Source organism: Haliotis cracherodii, unplaced genomic scaffold, assembly GCF_022045235.1.
Source record: "Haliotis cracherodii isolate W230 unplaced genomic scaffold, xgHalCrac1.p SCAF_16, whole genome shotgun sequence".
In the NCBI taxonomy this organism is placed as follows: Eukaryota; Metazoa; Mollusca; class Gastropoda; order Lepetellida; family Haliotidae; genus Haliotis; species Haliotis cracherodii.
In genome coordinates this window covers 7,439,269-7,459,079 of record NW_027266271.1, presented here as the reverse complement: position 1 = coordinate 7,459,079, position 19,811 = coordinate 7,439,269, and the positions used below count along the sequence as shown (strand labels likewise).

At 39.7% G+C, this 19,811-nt stretch overlaps 1 protein-coding gene across 1 annotated transcript in view; it reads right to left on the bottom strand.

The window, feature by feature from the left end:
* Positions 1-19,440, bottom strand: part of LOC139463782 (dual specificity calcium/calmodulin-dependent 3',5'-cyclic nucleotide phosphodiesterase 1A-like) — a 497,801-nt gene extending 478,361 nt beyond the window's left edge. The window contains exon 1 of the mRNA XM_071245091.1: positions 19,257-19,440. Coding sequence (XP_071101192.1) covers positions 19,257-19,287 — 31 coding nt within the window. The 5' untranslated portion in view covers positions 19,288-19,440. The remainder of the gene's footprint in view (positions 1-19,256) is intronic.
* Positions 19,441-19,811: the final 371 nt, after the last annotated feature.

The window sequence follows — 19,811 nt, the reverse complement described above, 5'->3', positions numbered from 1 at the left end:
GACACGCTGCCATGAATTACAGATCCCCTTGACCCAGTGAATGAATTACGTCAATGTCAGGGTAATTATTTTTAATTTTATCCATTACCAGTTTTAGAAATAAATTGACAAATCGAATCGTCAGTCTGAGGAAGCACCAAGCTATTGTTTTAGGACGTAATGTTATCAATTTAAGAACGTCATGAACAATGAATTAAGTTACATTGCATTTCATACAGCATTATAACCAACCAGAATTGAGAATCATCAAATTGCACATTGTACCAATATCGGAAATTTTGAAGCATTGCAAATAATGATGTATTGATATGTCACTTTATGAATCTTACAACCTGCAGCTGGTTAATGCTTAAATTAAAAATGAAGCCATGCCTCGTTAATCACACAGGGCTATATCGTACATTACATCACACATTATTTATATATTTGACACTGTTTTGCGATTCTGTTGAGCGTGTACCCTGTAACCCGACGGTATGAAACATTGCTCGCGATCTCAATCACGGACCTTCCTTGTCGAGACTCGATTTATTATTAACAGGTCGCCCTGCTATTGCTAGTTTATTTCTGACTGTGGCGTTAAACAACATTCACTCACTTTCCCCTGAAAGTAGCACAAGCTCCGTTGTGTTATTCTTAAAATATGGTGTTACTCTTCACATAACATTCAGGCCCATAATTTCAAATCAAAGAAAGATCTGCTTTTGTAGCTGTAGCTGGAGAATATCTAATCTCGATAAAAATCCCAGAAACTCATCCAACCACCACCACCTAGCTAGAATATCAAATGTTCAACCCCATAGGTTATCTGTGTTAAAGTCCCGTCCATCTACCAATTCAGAAGTGTGTACAAGATAAACAAGAATCTCTCAGGGTGATTGGAGACGCTTGGGGGAATACTGACTTCCCGTCACATTATTAAAGTACTAGGAAGCTGGTTAATGAATAAAGGGAATTATGTGGGAGGCTAATTGTGGATAAATTATATTACACAAGAGGCATTTTAAAGGATACATTTCAAAACAAAAGCATTGACCTCCTCACAAAGGAGAAAACTTTTGCTTTATCCATGTCTGAAGTTGTAACAGATTCAACAGTTTTTGTTTGTTTGTTTGTTCGTTGTTTAACGCCGCACATAGCAATATTCAAACTATATGACGGCGGATAAAAATAATCGAGTCTGGACCAGACGCGCAAGAGTTTATTTCATGTAGGAACAAGATGCATTTGTAGGCTGGCATCGAATTATATGTTGTTCAAATATTCATTCTGTTCAATGCTCGTGTACACATCCAGCATGCATTATTTGCACCAAGAAACGTTTATTTCTCATAAAGGTGTCCACCTGATAGACATGTACGTCCTGAAATACGTATTGTGTAGATGACCTGTCTCTCCAGTTCAGCAAACATTGGTCATTGTAGGCAACAATGCACAGCTTATTGAACAATTTCATCTAACATCAAGTCATTAAGTAGTCGGTTTCACAGTTCCCTGACATTTCATTTCGAATGTCAATCGGACTGTTTCGATCGCTGTCAAGTTTTCCTTAAATACGCTTCCTGATACTCTAATATTACAGACAGTAATTTGCCCCAAGCACAAAATTGTTTTGGTCATGTATTGTTGATGATGGTTTCAGTAAAGGATGTGATCAAACAATATTGGACAGAACCTTCAATATTGTATTTAAACGGTCTCAGACACTTCTTCAAGCGAAACGAGCGAACCGCTGTAATATTTCTGTTAATCTCATTAACGAGATGACATGAATGAAATTGAACAACATAACGCGACATGAAAATTTAAAGAAAGGCCTTCACAAACAAACCCGTTAAATAGAACAAACACATTCACCTATGAGGCGACAAAATTACAAATTATAAACTAAAACTTTCATTAATGAACCAACACATTCGCACTTGACACAGCCGGGACACATCCTTTAAACTAGGTGTTTACATAGTGTTATTCCTTCCTTTAACCTAGGTGTTTACTGTGTTATTCCTTCCTTTAACCTAGCTGTTTACTTAGAGTTATTCCTTCCTTTAACCTAGGTGTTTACTCTGTGTTATTCCTTCCTTTAAACTAGGTGTTTACATAGAGTTATTCCTTCCTCTAACCTAGGTGTTTACTGTGTTATTCCTTCCTTTAACCTAGCTGTTTACTTAGAGTTATTCCTTCCTTTAACCTAGCTCTTTACATAGAGTTATTCCTTCCCTTAACCTAGGTGTTTACATAGAGTTATTCCTTCCTTTAACCTTGGTGTTTACTGTGTTATTCCTTACTTTAACCTAGGTGTTTACTCTGTGTTATTTCTTCCTTTAACCTAGGTGTTTACTGTGTTATTCCTTCCTTTAACCTTGATGTTTACTGTGTTATTCCTTCCTTTAACCTTGGAGTTTACTGTGTTATTCCTTCCTTTAACCTTGGTGTTTACTGTGTTATTCCTTCCTTTAACCTTGGTGTTTACTGTGTTATTCCTTCCTTTAACCTTGGTGTTTACTGTGTTATTCCTTCCTTTAACCTTGATGTTTACTGTGTTATTCCTTCCTTTAACCTTGGTGTTTACTGTGTTATTCCTTCCTTTAACCTTGGTGTTTACTGTGTTATTCCTTCCTTTAACCTTGGTGTTTACTGTGTTATTCCTTCCTTTAACCTGGGTGTTTACTCTGTGTTATTCCTTCCTTTAACCTAGGTGTTTACACTGTGTTATACCTTCCTTTAACCTTGGTGTTTACTGTGTTATTCCTTCCTTTAACCTAGGTGTTTACTCTGTGTTATGTCTTCCCTTAACCTAGGTGTTTACTCTGTGTTATTCCTTCCTTTAACCTAGGTGTTTACTCTGTGTTATGTCTTCCCTTAACCTAGGTGTTTACTCTGTGTTATTCCTTCCTTTAACCTAGGTGTTTACTCTGTGTTATTCCTTCCCTTAATTTAAGTTCGACACTTTCAACTGTATATACATGAAGACGTTCATAAGCACAGTGTGGTTTCTTTATTAAATTGGAAATATTACTACATCTATAAAGAAGGAGAAAACACAACTTGCTACGTGTTACGTGTTACGTTAATGAACGGCTACTGCTGCTGTCTCGGGGAGTTGGACCTCAGTGTCAACTTCCATCTCGCATATAATGCATGTTTTCACTAAACTGTGGCATGCCATTACCAAAGGGGACACAGGCCAATGTGTATCTGCAAGTGCAAAACCAGGTTTCCCTTCAACCACACCCAGACTGCAGCAATGACATATGTTCTAAGCAAAGGATGTTGCCTTTCCATGGTCCTGCACACACATGGGTAGCGTACATCCAAAGTGGCTACCATATCCTACTGGCCAAGTGAGGCACGGCAGATTGATAGAAGTGATTCCCAAGGGGAAAAGGTCATCTAGGTTCTGACCTAATTACATATGGTTCGTTAACGTTGTAGATACTTAACGTTGTGGTAAAGGCTGCTCCCAACGGAGGGTTGCGCCGAGGGACCACAAGCATATGCCGGGGCTGATTACTCGCTTGCCCTTTCAAAACAAATTAACATGGCCAAGACAAATTGGTGATCAACTGTTCAAATATAAACGGATGAGATAGAGGAAGGACTTACGTATACGTGTTTGTGTTTTATCTCCATACAGGGTAATGTCACACAGCAACCTTTATGTGTATACGAATACAAAAATGTCTTTATTCTTATAAATTTATATATGTAAATCTATATGCACATTGTTCTTAACGTATACACATAAAAGTAGCTGTATGACATTATTTCAACAGTTTGAGCTCTCTCCCCGGATTTGATTGGAAGTTTTTACAACAAGCATTCTTTTCGAAGAAGTGGCTAGTGCCTAATCATTATAAGATATAAAGTTAAATCACTTCTGGGTGGTGATTCGTAGGGTTCTCACGTGCTGTATTATAGGTTTACTCTCTTAATAGTAAGTATTCTGTAGTTAAATATTATTGTCTCATCTGAAAGATGATACTATTTTTATGTTCTATATGTTCAAGGAACTCTACTACAAAAAGATACATCAAAAATGAATTTGTTTTATGAATATACACATTTGTCCACCGGGGGAGCACGGGGGGGGGGGGGGGGGCCCAGTTGTCTAAGGCGCCGCGATTCGCTGGGCACGCTAGTAACCTATGATTGTTGGTTCGAATCCCGGTTCGCCCCGATTATGTTTCTAGGTTTATCAGCACCATACCCGTGATCGTGGGTTTCAACGAAGTGGTAAACGTCCGAGACCTGCATCACTTCGGGCGTTCCTCCCACATTAAGCTGACACGCCGTGATATAACTGGAATACTGTTAAAAGCGTTAAACCCTACTCACTCACTCACTCATTTGTCCACCGGGACTTTGATGTACGAGTGGATGTTCGAAAATGAAATCTCAACTCTCAAAGAAATTTCAAACTATTCTCACAAAGGATCATTTATTATCCTGAGAAACGTCGGCACATGGGATGATGCTAGAGCATACGTACCGCTAATGGGTTAACCGGGTTACAATTCCCTCATTCCTCAGAAATGAGTATGTTGGGGTTAACGCTGATTTGAACGTGAGTCCAGTTATATCACAGCGCGGCAGCTGGTGAATCCCATGGGCTCTGGTGTGGGCGCTGCCAGGCTGAGTTCAAGATCAGGGCGAGGTCAACACATTACTCTAATAACATGGATACAATAATGTACGTCTTGTTATTAGCTTGAAATTGGTTCAAGAAGGGGAGTCAAGACTCCCATTATAACATTTTTCACTTATAAACCATAAAACAAATTCAATTGGATATACATGAAACACAGACGAGCGATTCCCATATATGTGATGACATTACGAACTCAGTATACACTTAGGGCATACATGTTTTTTGAATATTTTTTATCATTTGGGAAAGATCTTGATCAATTATTTTGGTCACAACATTTATTTCTTCTTCTTTTTGTTTGACTCTAGAATCCTAATAATAATCACAAAACGTGATATTATGAAGGTGAATCGAAAGAAGGAGTTCAGATCAAAACACCGCGTTCAATTTACACCAGTACGAAAGTCAGGCAAACAGTTGATCATCGCCATGGATAGCTACTTGTTCGGAAGTCACACTAGATAAACTTATGCGTATTTCATTCGGGTCCACTCGGTTTATTCCGTTACATAATACATTCGGGTCCACTCGGCTTATTCCGTTAGATAATACCACTCGCCCCTGTCCGTAACCTGCAAGAAGACGCTATTCGGCTTGTCTCGGAATAACACGAGTTGGTCACGAATGCTGGGGGCGCATGGAATAGTGATATTCCTTGATATTACTGTTAACCATATAGCGTCAAATCCCGCCGCATTTAGTACAAAATATGTATACAAAATGACAGTAGGTTAGCCTTTATACGGTTGATAAAGCAACAGTTAACAACGAGTAACATTCACAGCGGGGTCGCGACGATTACTAAATTTGATTGAGGTATTTAATTTGATAGTCACATGAACTAGTGTAACTATAAAATCCAGTTCCAATATGATTCCTCCCAGTGCAGGCCGAGATGATACATAGGATCAAATATTGACAATTCGCCTCCTTCCAAGTCACGTCTAAGTCTCGGAGACGGACAGCTGCAACCTGAGGTCTATCAAAACAATATCTCGCCAGTCCGGTCTCGCTTAACGAGATTATAACTAGTCACATTTATTTCCGGTTGACAGGGAGTGGTGAATCAGTGGCATCAAAACTGTCACCCCTGCCATAATATAGATGATATGCATCTAATTCTTTTATAACTAACACATTTTTCTATTTTCTTTTATGTTCAAGGTTTCTTTAAATACGAAACATGCAAATAAATGTCAATAAACGTGTCTCAATGCGTAAGGTCAACACACTTTCTGCAGATGAACTTTCTTGCAGGAGATCATCCTCGATTGAATGATTAGTCGCTATTTCTGCAGCTGCTTACATCAATGACAAGCATCTTATATATGAGACTTAATATGGTTGACAGCTCTTTTGTCAGTATCGCGGGGCGGTCGGGTAGCCTAGTGGTTAAAGCGTTCGCTCGTCACGCCGAAGACCTGGGTTCGATTTCCGACATGGGTACAATAAGTGAAGCCCATTTCTGGTGTCCCCCGCCGTAATATTGCTGGAATATTGCTAAAAGCGGCATAAAACCATACTCACTCACTTTATCAGTATCGCAACTACGAGGGACAACAAAATGCCTCCACCTATGTAATAAGTAACGACAACGATACGATTCCGAGCATGAGGATATGTCAGTGAATCACAATCAGTGAGGATACCAGGTGTTTGCGAAACAGCGCCCCAGCGATGGCACCCGTCACAAACACATGCACAGGTACATCAACTGTTTACCCAAATAAAACATGGGAACACACGGCACTTGTCGTAACAGGGAACAGCAAACGGATTGAATATAACACTTCTGTTAAAAATACGGCCCCTCAAACGCGGGAATTTCGCGGCACTGAATGTAATCGTCGACTACATTTCACAGTGCATAAACAAACGTACCCACGATCGCGACATCTTTGCACATCACGATCGGGGATGTTTTGTAACAATTGTGTAAGCAGTATGTTCCTTGTTCTTTACAGTGAAGCATTTTATTTTTATTTTTTACCTCTCTTCACAGTTTCATAATGGTATCGGGGCTCTTTTAGACCTATGGGTGCTGTAAGTTGTAATTAGCGTCCCTTAGGCCAGGTTCACGCAGTCCCGATTATGGCTCCCGTTTGAGATCAGACAGCACTACGAAACGAAAAGTGGGATTACTGTCCTCAATGATCTGGGATGTCCTATCATTGTCTGAACGCAGTCGTATACGGATTGGGAAAGGTCCAGAGATGGCCAAGCACTTCTGAAAGTATGGTGCGTCCCGTAACTTTCGGGAAAGTCAGCCGATTTTGTCCAGTCGGATTATAATCGCGACTATGTCGTGACAGATTCTTCTGTATCGGATCAAAACCGTAAAAATGTCCTGTGTTGTCTGGACGATGTCCTGTGGATCGGAACGCTGTTGTGATGAACGGACAAGAATTGTTCATTGCCGTTTCTTGCATGATTGAGTCCAGATTGCGTCCAGATCTTGTTGAATGCGAACCGTCTTTGTCGGTTCACTGTCCGGTCATTGTCTGATCTCTGTCGGACACCATTCGGGAGAATCGGGACGCTGTCGGGACAGATTCGGTCGTTTTATACCATGCGGAAGATACAAATCGGATCAGATTGAGAACGGGAGAATCGGGACGCTTCATGAACAATTTTTTTATTGTCAATTTCCCGCCACGAATCCCATGCTCTTGATAAGACCTTTGACAAATTTTAATGGGGAATGGTCCTGTCAAGGACGGCAGTAAAAATCCTGAATGTGTGACTGAGCCCTCAGTCGCGCAAATATTCATGAGCAGGGGTTTGGGCGCCAGGTTCTTCCGGTTCACGATCCTGAGTCTGTCTGCACTTAGCCATTTATCTGAGTATCCATTTGATTTCTGTTATGTGTGCGTGCGTGCGTGCGTGTGTGCATGCGTGTGAGCTTGTGTGCGTGTGTACGTGCGAGCATACGTGTGTGCGTGTGTGCATATTTGCGTGCGTGAGTGTATGTGAGTGTTTCAATACTTTGGGATATGCCCAAAATGACTGATTTGTTTGCAGTGGTGAACAAATGAACATGTACTCACCTCACCTATGTCAGTTTTAACTCCGACCCACATACATGTATGACCTTAACACCTTTCAAAAAACAGAAATAGATGTCATTCTCAATAGGAAACTTCCTTTCGTAAATATTTGACCGACAAGATACATAAGATTTTTTAAAGTAAATGATTTAAGGATATAACATGGATAGTTGTCTTTGTAATATGAAGCATCTGAAAATTCGCAGCTTGTTTTTCTTAAACCATTTTAGCTTCCAATAGCCTGGCCAAATGAAGTGTATTGTGACAGAGTCTTGAACCAAAGCGAAGCTCATCAACCTAATGCAAACAGTCTACTGGGAAAAATTCACACAATATCCCACCAAATCAACGAAAGTGCATCTTTTACAACATATTCGATCAAGGATTTTGTTATAAAACCGTCTGTTCGATGTCTACCAATTTTATGATTGATAAATTCATAGCGAGAGCTTATGAAATTCGGCAATATTCCTGAGGTGGACTGTTTTCCCAGTAAACACTGCTTGTGAGAGTGTATTTACAGAACCATTGCTTCGTCCGTGCTCAAAACACTGAGACAGGATGGAATGATTGTCCGACACAGGCTCTCTAGTAGGCGCGTCTCAAAGGAGCATCCGAAGTGATTCTCCTGACCCTAGTGAGAACAACTAATACTGGAGATGTGGAACAAGATTAACATTTAATAACAGTGAGAAGGGAGCCAGTGGGAGCATCGATAAATTTATATTTGACGTTTGCATCCTTGGGACATGGACTGGTTTTTCGGATTGGTTTAAATTCTTATGAAAACAATGCATTACCACATGACATAGTTCCTTTCATACTGGAAGCTTTAACAAACATAATTATATTTTCGGATAGATTAAACTCTAAGCCAAGAAATACGTGAACACATTAAATGAAAAGAACATGACATATAAAATGCAGGTTTTTATTATTAAATATATTTAAAAATATTGTGAACGAGTTATAAAAAGCTTCATGGTATGAACTGGATAATGAATTTTGAAAGCATAACTACATCAATTATTGTTTGAATGTGCGTATGTATTTGATGTCCTGTTAAATATGAGTCAGTGGATATATTTTGCGCCGTTTTTATTCCCGCCTTTTGACGGCGGGGGCACCAGAAATAAGCTTCACATATTGTATCCATGCTGGGAATCGAACCCGGAGTTTTGACGCGAGGAGCCAGCGGTTTAACCATAAGGTCACTCCATCTCCCCTTGATCAAATATAGCAGACAAGGTCAATACATCATTTTATCATACAATATTGCTAAAAGTGCAACCTTCATGGAGAGACGTTTGTCTCAGTGAACATCTAGTGTCATTACTGTTTGCTAGTGATTCATTAAACATCCATATGACATAGTAGGAATCGTACTGATTCATTAAACATCCATATGACATAGTAGGAATCGTACTGATTCATTAAACATCCATATGACATAGTAGGAATCGTACTGATTCATTAAACATCCATATGACATAGTAGGAATCGTACTGATTCATTAAACATCCATATGACATAGTAGGAATCGTACTGATTCATTAAACATCCATATGACATAGTAGGAATCGTACTGATTCATTAAACATCCATATGACATAGTAGGAATCATACTGATTCATTAAACATCCATATGACATAGTAGGAATCGTACTGATTCATTAAACATCCATATGACATAGTAGGAATCGTACTGATTCATTAAACATCCATATGACATAGTAGGAATCGTACTGATTCATTAAACATCCATATGACATAGTAGGAATCGTACTGATTCATTAAACATCCATATGACATAGTAGGAATCGTACTGATTCATTAAACATCCATATGACATAGTAGGAATCGTACAATGGACTGCTTACAGCAGATATGTTCTTAGGATTATGGAACGACTTTTGTCGTTTTTATTTTGATCATGAGTATTCTTGCTTGTTTCCGTTATTTGTCTGACGAGTAACGTAAGCTCACAAAAATAGTGGGTCACAAACGTCCAAGGAAACCTAAAGTATTTTGACTGAATCTGACCAAAAAAGTACTGACTGAACTTTGTATGTAATCTACGCTGAATCTTCAAACCGGAATTTCATATGTTTTTGTTGGAACCCGCAATGCAAATAGTCATGTTGTGGAACATGTCAGATGATGTCACTGTCAACAGTGAATGTTGACTCGGTCAACATCAATTTGCGTTGAAACACAAAAGATCGGATCTTATTTCTGTCAGAAGATGGAAGGTCGCGAACATTAGATGGTGCATTTTATGAACCCAGTGATCACCCCGAATCAAATTCCCAGCAATCATTAGAATATCACACATAACACAAATCAAACATGGTTTCCTGTGTGTGCCGACACTTTCGACCTGAGCCATGTCCAGAAGGCGACACGAAGGGTGACCGGAAAGTAGACGCAGATATTCCTCTCGACATGACGTGACCATATTGGTCACTGTATCGTAAGGAGATGACATTTCATATCAAGTCAACCTTTTTAAACGCATTACAATACAACATACCTATCTGGTCAAACACATGGTTCCGATACAAACAGCACACACTCCGTGCATGTGTCGTTTGTTTCTGCCACGGTCATATCTGAGTGGTCTTATTAAAAGTTTGCAGCTAGAGAATGTAAGAAACGTAACGTTGTGCAATGTCAGTTGGAGTTGAGAAGTTCTAAATATTACTGTCGGCTCCGGGTCAATGTTGTCCGACGGACTCGACATATTACTTCTCGAGAGTCATCTTCCATCAGGGGGATAACTTCATATCTCCCGTCTAGACAACAACCTGACAGGCGTATATAGCAGTAAGTACTGAAATACATTGAACCTGGTGTATCATAACTGAATAGTGAAAATGTGCATCATTTAATTATGAATGGGATGTCTCAGATACACTACTATTCAAAAGCCAATTTACCATGCAAACTTTGGTGCTACTGTCGCGATCTCGGGTACGAGTCGTAGTGAAAAGGACAAGCCTTTCATTGACCGTGAACATGACGCGAAAACTTTGGTCAAGGTTTTAATATGCTGTTAGTAGTGTATGTATCAACATGATAAAAAAAGGATTTACTCTTGGTCTTTGCTTGATAATTCGTTTTTAGTCACTATGCGATCTCTGACCGCCTCTGTGGTCTAGTGGTAGAGCGTCTGCACGGAGCGCGGAAGGTCCGGGGTTCGATCCCGGGTCGCGTCATTCCAAAAGACGTTGAAAGAATGGTACATGTTGTTATCCTGTCTGGCGCTCGGCATTAAGGGGTTAAAACAAGGAGTGGTCGGCTCGGAGTCAGTATACTGTGTCTGAGTGGGGTATTCATGTTAAACTGCGGCGTGATATGTCAGTGGGCTAGCACTATAAATCGGCATCTCTCCGGTCTAGTACAAGCAGACAAACAGACAGACAGACACACACACACACACACACACACACACACACACACACACACACACACACACACACACACACACACACACACACACACACACACACACACACACACACACGTGCATGCACGTCGCTATATAAGTGCAATAATCTTGGACGCAACGATAAACCCCATTTCGCTTCGTCTCACCCCTATTCGATCTCTGAAGTGTTGTCCCGTTGTTAATGCTTTAGAGCGAATAGCAACGCTTGAATGAATGGGTAGAGTTTATATTATACCACGAAGTGTCAGCTCAACGTTAGGGTATGTCAAAACATGACACATGTCGTAGTCGTTTTCCACGTTTATGACACCCACGGGTAAGGTTCATATGCTGGGCAAATTTTGGGTTCGAATCCACCACTAGTGGATCCTTGCTGCTAATGGACGCAACTCGACACATGAAATATTGACGGTTTAGACCTTTCAGGTCCTTGTTTCTCTCCCATGAGAACTATGAGTATGTGTTGCTGTTGAGCCTCACTAAGTACAACACTTTCCAAGCATACAGGCTATAAGGTAGTCTCCGTTTTATGAAAATGTACTGAACTGGCTGTCATCAAATATCTTCAACTGAAAGGACTAACTCCAACAGCCATCCATGTGGACATAGTGTCCCCTTTAGGGGGCGATGCTTCTTCCTTTGCCACTGTTAAGTGGTGGGAAGTTTGATGTGATTATGGATGATCTGGTCAACGGTGTTCAAGAGGGGGAGAGAGAGTCTCGAAGATGATCCACGACCGGAAGACCTTCAACTGCCACCACGAAGGTTCGTGGAACATGTTGATAATACGTCATGTGATTATTGATGATCGTCAAATAAACAATACAGTAGGCATCTGTCATCTGAGAGGTTTTTGAAGAATGAATTGGGCGTGAAAAAGGTTTCAGCACGCTGTGTTCAAGGACTACTGACTCGTGATCAGAAACGCTCTGGGTTCATTATTTCTAGCGACGTTTTGAAGCAGTTTTGAAGCAAGCATAACTGAGTTTGTTGAGCGATTTATAAGCATGGATGAGCCTTGTGTTGACCACTAACAATCAAAGCAGTGGAAACATCTAACGTCTCCTCAGACGAAGAATGCAAAGTCTGTCCCATCAGTTGGCAAAGGAATCCTACTACCCCTTTATGGTCAAACCATTACACCTTCTACACCCAATGAATCTAAAAGTTAAAGTTGACAGTTCTATGTGATCTCTCAGATCCACTGAATTTGTCAAAACTGAATACGCGAATAAATGATTTCAAAATCATGGGGAGACTTGATATACTCCGTTCCACGAACACCAAGTGCATTCAATGTAATACTTTTCAGGTACATGACATACGGGTGTGGATATCCCTGCCCAACTGATTCTTATATACCCATACAAAACTATTCATAGTCAGGTGTCGACATCTCTTACATTTCACCAGCGATAGGTTGCGGCATCGACAAATAATAAAGAAAAGCAATAACCTAACACTCAGGGGGTTTGTCCAGCAGTCAAAGTCTGACACGACCTCCGTCCAGATCATCTGGAGTGCAGTATAAGATACAGCAATATAGCGTTAAAGATGACAGTGACCAGTCATTCAGTCAGGGGGGATTACTGCCCTCTGCATCTGGTAACATGAAGGCGTCGCTCCAAGCAGTGAAATACAAGCCCAATAGACAGGCCTGGTGGTAACATAACACCTTCAACGCTGATTCAGCCCTAGGTCTGCAGAAAAAGTTAATCACCTTGGCTACCGTGGTGGTTTTTTCTTCATTAAAAGTTAACGCCAAGTTCGATTTGTCTGGAGACATGGGCGTTGACGGAATATACAATCTTATCCTATAACTAGAGAGACACGATTTGGGGAAACTTGAGAAAGTTCCGTTAATATACAAACTTCACTGCCTAAATATTTACTTAAGTTACTTTTGCTATTAATATCGGATATATCTTATCACTCGATCACGATGACTATATGTCTGCTCGATCGCTCGTGACACCGAAGACCCGGGTTCGATTCCCCACATGGGTACAAAATGTCAAGCCCATTTCTGGTGTGATATTTCTAGAATATTGTTCAAATCGGCGTAAACCTATTCTCACTCACTCGCTCTTACTGTACAGAGACTATTGACAGAAATGACACGGCTTCATGTGTGTAATCGAATGATAACTTCGTTACACGTGTCAACAGCTGGACATAAGGGACTTTATTTGCTCAACGTTCGCGTACACACCTCGACATTCAGTTTCCTTGTGTAAAGCCCTTTCACCTCGCTTCTACACTCATCGAATTTACACCCTACGACAGTTGGTATCGTAGTGTACAAGCCCACATTTATGTACTATAAATCTCGCGCACGCGGCTTGCAAAACAACTCATAACACAACCTCCATTAATCTTTTACACTTGTATCATGTCCAACACCGTGCCCCATCAATACCTATGTTCCGTCTTGAACCCCTGTCACGTATGATCATCTTCATAACTATTGCGATAAATACACAGAGACGATCTTAAACATCACATTAGGGACTATTACCCTACCAGCATCACAAATGCGTTCACATCGCAGTAAACACAGAACACGTGTGAGGGACCTTCCCTTCTACTCGGGATAGCTCATCACATGGTTAGTACCAATACATTACGCCAGCTACTAAAATCTCTATCATATCATACTAAATATTACAAACAAATGAAGTCACAATTTTACATGCCTAAAAATACCTCGAGAGCGTCGTTAATCTTAACTTATGTTTTCTTTCTTATGATTTAGTTTATTGAGTTTTTTCTCCAAAACCTAATGTTGTGGTCGACATATAGATCAAAAGGAAGATTAGACCCGTCAAACATTTTTGTATTTTGTGTGTAAACTATACGCAAAATGTATGAAAAAATCAAATTCGCTGTTTTTTATTTCTGTTTTTGTGATTTGTGACAGGAGTGTTAATTAAAAATACATTAAAACTGAAAAAATGTTCTACGTTTGCGATTTGTACGGTCGACTGATTAGTGACTGATTAAGAAATAAATTATGACAGGACGCCTTACTGAACAGTGTAGTATATTACAGATAGAGTTGATTGCAATGATCCGTAGTCTTGGACAAGTTCATCAGTGTACATTTTCAAAGTAATTATCAGCGTTAGTACACATTTCAGTACATTTCACGTGCAAATTGGATATAAATTATTCAATGACAGTTCTATGGTTCCTAAACGAGAGATAACAATGATTGTCCTTAACCAACGAGCGGAGGAGATAATGGTATATCTACCATCAGCATGATCAATAATGAAGTCATATAGCTGGACAGTTGGCGACTTCAGCGGGAACGTTATTTCTGTTGCAAGGTCGTTAATCATTCCTCATCATCAAGGTCATTTTAAACAGGGATGCCGCTGAGGATGACTACACATCAGCAGCATCAATGCAACGAGAAAATAATGTTCTTGGTATAGTAATGTATGAAAGTAATAGTATTGAATGATTTTTCATTTTATACGTACATAATTTTAAAGTAAATGGGAGTGGAGTTATACTTGTTACTTATCAGTACGTTTCTTGATAAGAATTGTTTTGCCCCAATCCAAAACTTGTAAATTCCTGCCATTCGGCTTGGCGTAACGGACACCACATTGATTTAATGTTTGGTTTAATAAATATTCACCAGTTATCAGAGCAGCTTAGGTATGGTTAGTTTTGTCTCCACATTCAACTAAACCAGCGGGTTCAGTTGTCACGGAAGCATATGATGTCATTGCATTCGAGAATGACATCATATCTTCCCCTGAGAGTGCATAAATGTTGATCTCCTGAATAGTATAAAGTGAGTGAGTGAGTTTGACGACTGGGCCACCCTTGCCCCCGAATGGTATAAAGAGATACTTATACGTTTTTACTGGATGTGAAATACCAAGGTGCGCGAATTATCCACAAAAACTAGTACTTCAAATTACAATGCTTTTCTTTTATGATAATCACTTCATAGTATTTTTAACGATATACCTATCAGTGACTTACGTCTTTGTCTGCTTGAAAGAAATCAGTGTGTATGTCATCTGTACATGTGTACATATTTAATATAGGGGACGTTGGCTTATGTGTGTGAAACGCACACGAAAATACTCAGTCTATCACGGAGCAAGCCTCACTGAACAGCAGTGGGACATATTACCGTTTTTCTACAACCAAACAAGAACGATATACATTTGACATTCTGTAATATTGGTATCACATTGTCATTTGACTTTCTGTAATACTGGTATCTCATTGTCATTTGACATTCTATAGTATTGGTATCTCATTGTCATTTGACATTCTGTAATATTGGTATCTCATTGTCACTTGACATTCTGTAATATTGGTATCTCATTGTCATTTGACATTCTATAGTATTGGTATGGCAGCGTTATATTGGCATTCCTTGTATTTAACATCGCACCTTAACAATAAAATCCTTTCTCGTTATGTAGACACACTTACCTATGTCTACTGGTAGTTTTAAACCCGGAACTTTGTTTTGTGTTGTTATTAAGTATGACGAAAAGTATTATTAATACAGTTTATTTAACCATATCAATAACGCTCCATGTTCTCAAGGTACAGATGGATCTGTACTATTGATGTCGTAATAAAGGGTCGCCGATGTGTGGACTATATCTAAAGGTATCAACCAGCACTCAGCAAAGGGATCGTTGGAGTGTTACAGTGCCTCACAAAGTCATGCCGTGTTCACAGAGTTCCTAACGTGAACAGACCTTCCAGCTGTGTGTACATGTGGTGATTGAAGGTCTAAAGTGTATTCTTCTTACATTCCTGTACGATTAGTAAATATTTATAGGGTTATTGATGTTTCACAAATCTACCTAAGGGCAAGAGCATTAATGTTTCATTAGTTACAATAGATTCCTTAAAGATTTCCTCCTGTGTGCTCCGTTGACATTATGCCTTATCTAAAATCTAAACTTTTACTCAAATAGTTTTCTTTCATTTCCTCGACTGGTGTCTTTTAAACTATCATGTTTTGTTGAACGTTGCAACGAAACTGGACTTTACAACCATTGTTTTAATTTCTGTCAATACTCAGCCGGTCAAAATGCGGGCATTTCTTGAACTTGTCTTGCAGGGATTCTACACTAATGGTCATCTAAGCTACCATCTACTCTTGCTATTACCTGGGTTCCTGGACACCCGTTGCTTACCATCGCTCGTTCGTAGAAAAAGCTTCTAATTCCTAATATACGCATTGTACTTTGTGTGTGTAGTGCAAAGATCACAAATAGGGATGAGTTCAGCTGACTATCACGAGTGGTGACCACTCGTCAATTTGACACCTGAAAACTTCTAGAACTTGTGTTCTCATTGTTCTCATTCGACATTGAAACACAGGCTATAACATGTGTAGTTAGGTCAGTGACATTATTCGAAATGTGTTCGTGTAGCCCGGCAGAGGATGGGTACTCGAGAATATGTTGTATACTCCTCTTGGAGACGAAAAAGCTGCTGGTATGGACACTAGCTCTTTGATCGGGGTAACAATGTTGACCTCTTGAAGTTTATCCTTAACAGGTGTGGAGTCTTGCGATGTCAAAATGTCACAATACTATCAACAGTCATTTAGTTTGATGCTGAAATATGTCGACAGACATAGATGACCCTCAAAAAAGGTTTAACAATCTTCCCATTTGCTTTACAAAAGAGATTAGTTCCTCAATAAATACTTTGATACCGTTCAATATATGGCAGTTGTACAAAAACTTAAATTGAAAAGTGCATATTTAAGCAAACTCACCCTTTGTCTGTGGGTAGAGATGGCCCTAACTATTACCGTGCATGTTTTCATATAATAAAAACAAAAACACCCAAGGCATCATAGCCTAATACATTTCCTCTGTGTTATACAAACGCCATTCCTATTGCAACCCATGTGAGAGTCGATTTATCATCCATTTAATATTTTCAAAACCTGCACGCAATGGATTCGGAAATTGCTATGTTTTAACCAGATTCACATTCGCTTTGTTTTAGCCATCGATTACGACTAATCAATGACACATGGGTTCATGTGCAATGTGTTTGTTTGATAATTGAACTTTGTATATTGTAAGGCATGAGATTCCCTGAATGATCCGTGCCACTCATATCGATAACAATGTTACGGACCTCAGCATGGTCACCAGCAATGGCTGACAGTGTGAGCAGCGACGTATAGTCCAGGACAAGACATGATGTGTTAAACATGAAGAGCAAAATGAATAACTCACCATATATCAGTGGATTACGCTGATAATGATTGGAATGTAACAGAATAGTGAGTTTCAAAGACCATCTACTCAATTCAATAACTCATGATATCAATCACTTGTTTGAGACTTCGAGACACAATTATTTACAGACCACCCTCGTATAGCTGAAATATTGCTGAGTGCAGCGTTCAGCAACACACAAACAAATAAACATTTCATTTAGGCTAACGTGATGAATCCAGTTAGAATAGGTATCCAGTAAGCCATGCTGGTTGTAAGGATAACCAAATGGACAAATAGCCCCGGTGGTCTGGCTCGGTGACTTGGTGCATTACCTGTGGTCGTACGCTGACGGCGTGGACGTTGCTCATAGTAACGACCACTGGATAGTCTGGTGCACACTCGGTTGTTTACAACTCTCGTAACAAGGCTAGAATAATTCTGAGTGCGGCGTCCAGCAACAAACGTAAAACAACAAGTATTCTGTGAGATCTTTATATCAGAGGGACATGTCCATACGAACTATGAGGTCATACCGAACGTATAATTGTTTTGTTTGTTTAAACCGTATTCAGCAATATTCCAGCTATTTGACGGCGGTCTGTAAATAATCGAGTGTGGACCAGACAAAACAGTGATTGTTATCATGAGCATAGATCCACACAATTTGGATACGATGACTTTTAGCCAGTTCCATTAGACAGAAATGTCAGAACCATTGTATGTCACATGTACATAGGAACCTCTTACGACTTCGTTCAAGAATATGGCACACACACACACACACACATGTATGTATGTGTGTGTGTGCGTGCGTGCGTGCGTGCGTGTGTATGTGTGTGTGTGTGTAAGATATATTATATATCAGTCACATGGTTGAATAATGGAAGCGTTAATCCCTAGCTCACCCGTTTCATGACCTCGTTTCACCGTTTACATTTGGAAGGAAGGCATACTACATTCCATTAGTTACGTGTAATATGAGCAACCTAAAATGTACGGTATTTTAATACTATGAGATTATATGATCAACGAGTAGAACAAAAATAAAAAAAACATACATATAAACGTATTGCTCATTAGTATATATCGCTGCAGCCAGTTAAACTCAGTCCTATCTTAGGACCAAAAACATCGTAGCACGACTATAGCGTCCATTATTCATAATTGTCAAAGACCTCTGATTACAGAAAAAAAATCAATTCATTTTTAATCATCTACATGCATTATAGGAAATACATGTCACCACCTTTCGGTGTCCCACTATTATTGTATTGTGTTGTGTAGATTATGGGCAATATCTATACGAATCGAAGTCTAAAGGTTCGGGCCAGATAGCAAACTAGTTTATTAGGCTGTGGCGTCACGATTCGCCAGCTGTGTGTAGACAGGTTATGATGGTTAGGCGATAACTCTATAATAACGGGTTGTAAAGTTGCTGTGACGATTGTGTTGCTGTGAGCTCTGGGTCACCATTTTTGTCAGTGAACTGATCACATATGTAAATATTACAGATGTACGATGGGCAACTTTTGAATAACATCCGAATGTACTGTCCCTCTTTATACCTCAGCTGTGTCACATACCTTCAACACATTTCAACAGTGAAGCGTGCATGTTCAACATGTGTTTTGCATCCTATCTGAGTTTGTATGCGTGCATTTATTAAACTCATCTTCTGTAGGGGATACGCGTGTTACATCCATCATTGGAATCTTTATTCCACTGTACACATGTAAAACAATATAAGAAACATATAGAAAGCAGAAATGTTGTTATAGTAAGTCCAGGTATGATACTGAATATCTTGTGAGGTAACGGGTATTTAAACATGCACGTGAACTGTGCATATCTGTATATTGTGTAACCAAGTTCCCTACCTTTCTTATTAAGAATCTCACGTGTTGCCATTTCTATCGCCTGCTTGTAACGAAAATCGTCTGCTGCTGAATGTGTCGTCTGCTGCTTGTGCCAAGGCGGGAAATCACCACGTTGATAATCCTCTCTTTGATCACAGCCTAATTTCAAATAGGAAATATTCAAGCAACACTCCAACAATTCCAGTTCCCGTAAATCCTTATCGAATGCGCTTTTACAGCTTCCGAGTAAACACGGTCATATGTCGAACTGAGAGAACGACGGAAAAAAAGTTCTCAATGAACCTCGGAAGCCTCCTGCGGCAATACAATGTTGTAACGGTAGCAGACGCTGTGTGTCTGTAGCTAATCTGTTGGCAGAGCAGATGTAGGAGTTATAATCAGTCAACGTAGAATCAGAGAACGACTCTCAAAAACTGGCCTTATCGACCTACTTCCTCCGGAGGACTGGAATGGTCAAGGAAGCAGCTATTGTTAACGGCTGACCACAAACGCAATGGACTCTACACTTTGCTTTATAATAAACTGCTCATCACAAAATATGGTGCCACCTGCCGT